At 31.8% G+C, this 6,099-nt stretch overlaps 1 protein-coding gene across 1 annotated transcript in view; it reads right to left on the reverse strand.

Moving 5' to 3' along the window:
- Positions 1–6,099, reverse strand: part of IFT80 (intraflagellar transport 80) — a 114,411-nt gene that overhangs the window by 72,581 nt on the left and 35,731 nt on the right. The window contains exon 6 of the mRNA XM_003794148.3: positions 2,504–2,613. Coding sequence (XP_003794196.1) covers positions 2,504–2,613 — 110 coding nt within the window. The remainder of the gene's footprint in view (positions 1–2,503; positions 2,614–6,099) is intronic.

The raw sequence follows: 6,099 nt of genomic DNA on the forward strand, positions 1-6,099 counted from the left end.
ACAGATTTAAGGGCTTTCTCTATAGACCCTTCCTAATTTATTATTCTTAATGTACACAGAATAAAATATTAAAGGACCAAATAAACTCTAAGAATGAGCAACAATCCATAGCTTGTTTTATTTAAATTACATAAAAATATACACATTTTCAAAATCACATTACAAGGACAAGGATCCAATAATATGTTACACACAAACACCAAAATTCTTAAGAGTTTCATTTTAAAGCTACTAAGTAAATACCTGCATATTCAAAAGCTATGAACAAAATATGATTTAAATTTTTCTTATACCATAACTTGGGATATTAGCTTATATATTACATATAATACATAATTTTCCATTATTTCTCAATTTATTAGGCATTTTGTAAAATTTCTTTGAACAAACTCCTTGAAAATTAAAAAAATGTTCTATTTCACTCTGAATATCTCACCATAGTTCCCGATATATAGAAGGTATGCACTACATTTTTACTGAATGAATAAATAAATAAAACCAAGTTCTATGTGTCTAGAAGGTCTTAAAGGAAATGAGGCACACTTCTGAACTGTATTCTGCAAGCAAGAATTAATTAGGCATTTCTTTTTGTGGATAATCCAAATTTGAATATGTGTTTATACCCAAAAAGAATTTCGGCTGTTCTAGTTTCTCAAAAGGAATAGATAATTTGCATCAAGTTACTAATTATACTTTAACCCCTCTTTCACTCTAGCTGAATTTTGGCAATGAGTATATTTCCTTCTTTCCACTATCTCCTGGCCCAGAGGTTCTACTGATCCACTAAACCATATTTTAACTGACCAATCGTGATATAAGCAGCTTTCTCAGTTTCATTTATATAAGCCTAATTACAATCTCAACAAATTTACATAACAACAAATTTATATAAGTTTATACACTAACAGTATAAACTAAAAGATTCAACTTGCCTCTTCCTGCTATCTAATTTCATAGCAGATTGTTACAGTGTAGGTAATTGACATGGAAGGACTTTGACTAAAAGCAGATAGAAACAAGTAGTCTTTTTCAACTTCCCTTTGCCCAAATTCCTTACTCTTTACCTTAGCTAGGCAAGGACTTTATGTTCTGTTTCTTGCTTGTCCCCACAGTTTTTAGCAGAGCATTCTACACACGGTAAAATGTAAATGCATGTTGACTATATGAAATAATATATAGCATAAACTATACAGAAGCTACTAATAAAGAGCCCAAAAAAGTCACCTCTATCTCCTTACTCCCCCAAATCTATACCTACTCAACTGCGAAACCCAATGCTTTTTAAAAAACACTTTCATACCTCATATAGTGTGTCAATCTCCACCATCAAATCATTTACCCAAGACATAGTCTACAAGCTTTTTCTGACATCCCTAGTTGATTAAAAGGTAGGGGTGGCATAATAACTCATAATAACATAATAACATCAATAATGACCAGTACACTATATTGAGTGGTCATTACATGCCACACACTGTCCTATGCACTTTGCAATTTAACTCATTCAATCCTCACAATTCTGTTAAGTAGAATGTATAATTCTATACATAAAATAAATACATATGGACATTTAAACTAAAAGATGAGAAGGTTGACATTCAAAGGTATTTCAAAATTTGCTCAAGGCCACATATAGGTAAGTAAATGAAGATTTGAACCCAGGTGACTAATTCCAAAGCCTGTGTTTTCATTATGGAAACTAAACATTATCGAAATGTACAGAAAATCATTGTCATTTAACACTGGAATGCTGGAATGAAATAGCAAAATCCTACATTTAGGCTTAAAGGTTTTCCATTCATTTGCCCCATTGTGACCTGTGTTAACTGCCACCACTATTTTGCTACTTTTGTGTGGTTCTGTTTGCCCCTTTCTCTCACACTTCTGAACATTTTTCCTGAATCCTGGGATTAGCCCAACCTTCCCTCCTCACCTTTAAGATTCAGCTCCTAACTTAGCTGTCTTCCTTTCTGAATAGCACAAAAGAAGATAGGAGCTCAACATTTAACCTTCAGATACATATTCTCTATATAATTAGTAAAGTTATATATACAAATTTTGTTCTAAGCATTATATAGACTCCTTCACTCTAAAAATACTAAAAGAATGCCAGGCTCTTAGAGAGAGCTCAAGTGTTTAAACAGATGATAATGATAATTTTTTTTTTTTAATCTAAGCAAGCTCTTAAAGTTTTATGATTTAATTCTATACATCTGAGGCTAACTCTGCTAAATTTAAAGATGCCTACTTGTGCCAAATCATGTGACAATCTAGTAACTCAAAACATCTTTATGACTTACTGGTATAATGTGAGTTGGAACAAGGAAAAAATGAAGCTTGCTGGAAACATAATAGACAGTCCCTGTTCTATAATAGAGACTGATAAAACCAGATATTTAAAAGCCTCAGACTGTAAAAAAAAATCCAGAAGAAAGGACTCCTATGCAAGTACCCTCCATCTTAGCAGTCATGAAGAACAAAACATTTATAAGTGGAAAAGTACCTGTAAAACTTTGGCATTTGGCTGAAGAGGTTTAATGATCAGCTGCTTGCCTGCTGTGTAAAGAACCTTTTCTGAATCAGGACCCCAAGCTACTGAATACACGGGTGTTCCTATAAAAAAGAAGAGGGAAAAAAGACTCATAAATTTTAATTATTATGCTGTATCAAGGGAGGTTGTTAAGAGGACCAAAAAAGCAATTTGAGGTGTCATTTCATCACGTCTTTATACAATGGACCTTTCAAACTAGAGGATAGCCTGATATTGAAATCCAGACTGGGTTAATATTGACCTTTGAAAATCTACTGTAAGCAATTGATATACTATATTTTTAAATACAGTAGAACTCTGTAAGTTGACCACCCAAGGGGTTGTAACAAATTGGTCAACATACCGAGGTGGTCAACATAAGGAACTAGTCCTTAGTACACGTGGTGCATGTCCAATCTAGGAAAATTGGGTCAATTTAAGGAGGTGGTCAACTATGGAGGTTCTACTGTAATTTGAAAATATGGAGTATTTAGAAATTCCAGGTTGTGTGCTATTAAAATATAAAATAAAATAAACATACTTCATTTTTTTAAAGATATAAAGAAATAACAGAAAAGTCATGGTTTATCATTTCTCCTCATCAATAGCCATCATGTATAAACTGACTCAATGCCTAAGGTAACTTAAATTTTCCATATAAAAATACACATAGTATACTCACCTTATAGTTTATTCCTAATGCTGTAATAGGTAACAGAACTTCCTCTCACCTGCTGCTTAAGCATTAGATTAATGGATAGAAAATAACCTCATCCCAAAGTGATCTCTCTCTCTTGCCTATGAATTTGCAAATGGCAAATTTAATACCAGATTAGGGAAATTTTTGCTAGCTATCAGGTTTGGCATTAGCCCGAAAGTTTAGCTAAAAAGAGCTCAAAATATCTTATAACCAGGATAACTGACTCCATTTCCAAGGGAAAAGTATTTGTTTGAGTCACCTACCACACCATAAACTACATAATACTTGAGACTGTTTTCAATCTCCAAGAGGAATTAAAAGATAGTATTTTTTAACTCAATTGCATTTACGATAGTATTTCTTAACTTCATTACTTTCTATGTTACCTAATATCTTCTGGAAGGCTATATTTTATGTAAGCCTTATTTTAGAAAACGATTATCATGTCTATTGAAAGCATTGGCTATAGGGCAGTGAGTAATATGTAGCAGTAATAATCCACTTACCTAACTCAGCTATCTATTGATTAGGCAAGTGAATCAAAGTTATATAAATAATCTAAGAAATATTAATCCATTTATATTTATAAAACCAAGGTTTAAAAATTGTTTAGGACTCCTAAATTAGACTATTGCAATAACTAACTTTCTATGAATGAATGAATGACTAAATGACTGCCAGGAATTTACATTGTCAATAAAATGTAACTGAATTTGAGAATTTATGGGCAATCAATAAGATTTAATTGTTATTTAAATGAAAACCCCACCTGATGCTGTAATCAATACAGAGTAATCAATAGGGAGTAAGACAATGCTTCTGTTCAAGTGCCACCCTACTTCTTTCATGCCCTTTTCTCCCTAATTAGAACATAATTCAATTGCAAGTCCCAGTGGTTTACAGAGGCTAGAAAGTCTAGTTTACATTCAGTGCAAAAAAACCTGAATCACGCTTTTCCATAATTTACATAAGACATTATACAGCATCTAAATATTCTGGTTAGTCAATGACATGTAGGACTGTCCCATATTAAAGGAGCCCACAGAAATTATTCCCCCAAGATGATCAAACTCAGAAGCCCTTTTGTTCTGTACTTGAAAAGTACATCTTTGGAAATATTCTCTGGGAGTAGGCAGGAACTATGTGGACTTAAATCTCCAAATGAACAACTTTAAACTCCCTAATATATTAAGATAAAATTTCAAATATTTCAAATGTGATTCTTGGTAAGTATATCTGTTATTATAGTTATAATTTTTGTGCAGAAAAGTAAATTAACATATTTTAATTTACAGACTATCAAATACTTATGAATACATTCAGAAAAACTACAAGTTCCTAGAGTGTATACTAAACTATGACATGCCTCTACCCCCAAGGAAATAATTCAGTAAATAACAACTCCCATTGAGTTATACAGGATGTGACTTTAGGCCGTTAGTTGTGGTAAAAGGCACAGTTGGGTTATAGAATGAGGAACTAGGGATGTTTTCCTCTTAACTTTTAACATTTAATTTGTGACCCCGTTAAGTCAGCTATGACACCATTTCCTTGCTTATAAATCTTTCTTCAGGAAAAAAACCCTAATTTTTAAAGAAATAATAATGTCAAAGAAACAGGTATAACATAGTATAAAACAAAAAAGCTTAAGTAAGAAAAGTTAAATAATTCCTGTGTTTTGACATGTGGTTTTCAACCTCATTCCTTCAATCAAAATATAAACAATGGAAACAAACATAGTGTTCTCTAGGTAAATAAGCAACTCAAAATAAGATCAATAGCTAAGTCTCATTAGTTCAACTCTCCCTAACTACTAAAAATTTAAAATGGATATAATATCAAACACTAAGAAATGTCTTCATTATAGTCATTCCTTACATTTATAATAAATTTTTTTAAGTGTTAAACTACTACATATGTGAACATTTTCTTTTCTAAAAGGAGACAAACTATATAACTTCCAGTGTGGGTGGTTCTGATGTTCATTATTTAAGTGGATGAATTAGCTGCACAAAGAAAATGATCTTTTATATTATGAGGAAATCTATCCCATAAGCATTTGAAACACATCCATAATATTTTAAATATTTTTAATAATATATTTACTAAAACATGAATTATTCCCAGTGCTGCACTTCACTTTGCAAAGTCAGCATGGAAATAACAAATTCAGCCTTTAGATTGAATTAGTCTAAAACAAAGAGTTTAACAAATTGTGTAACAAGATGTTAATTTCATCATTAACAAAAATGGACAAAAAACCAAAATAGATTTATAATTAAATAATGTCTCGCTTTTTATATAGGTAATTTTATTTATACTCCATTTCGGTTAAGACACTCAAAAAGATCTTGTTTTTCTGACTTTGTACACTAAAATCATGTGACCTTTTTGACATTTTTAAGAAACCACATGCACCTGGGGTTGTGTTAAATGTCAGAACCTTATCTCTGTGTAAAACAAATTATCTAAATTCTTTCAACCCGTTGAAGGCATTTTAAACCACAGAAGAGGAGACAAAAATGTATTTCGATTGTTTTAAGGAAGTACCTGGTCACACATACCATGTTTTTCACATTCACACTATGAAAGTATCCCCGAAAAAATGTTGTTTTTGTATGTTTTTAAGAATGCTTTGAAACAAACTGCTGACTACTATAATGAAACGTTAGTGATGTCTGTATTGAATGCAATGTTGGTCTATATTGAGTGGATGTAAGTAAAGCTCTTAAGGTCTGACACTATACATGCCTCTCTATTAGCAACCACTAGTAGAAATTACTCTGCAATGCAATAAGCAACCGTTTGCTTACTCTATCATTCAAGGTTCTAGGCCAATTTTTTTTTGGCCAAATCATTAGAAATTCAA

The sequence above is a fragment of the Otolemur garnettii genome, unplaced genomic scaffold (assembly GCF_000181295.1).
Source record: "Otolemur garnettii isolate 467f Iridium unplaced genomic scaffold, OtoGar3 scaffold00076, whole genome shotgun sequence".
Taxonomy (NCBI): Eukaryota; Metazoa; Chordata; class Mammalia; order Primates; family Galagidae; genus Otolemur; species Otolemur garnettii.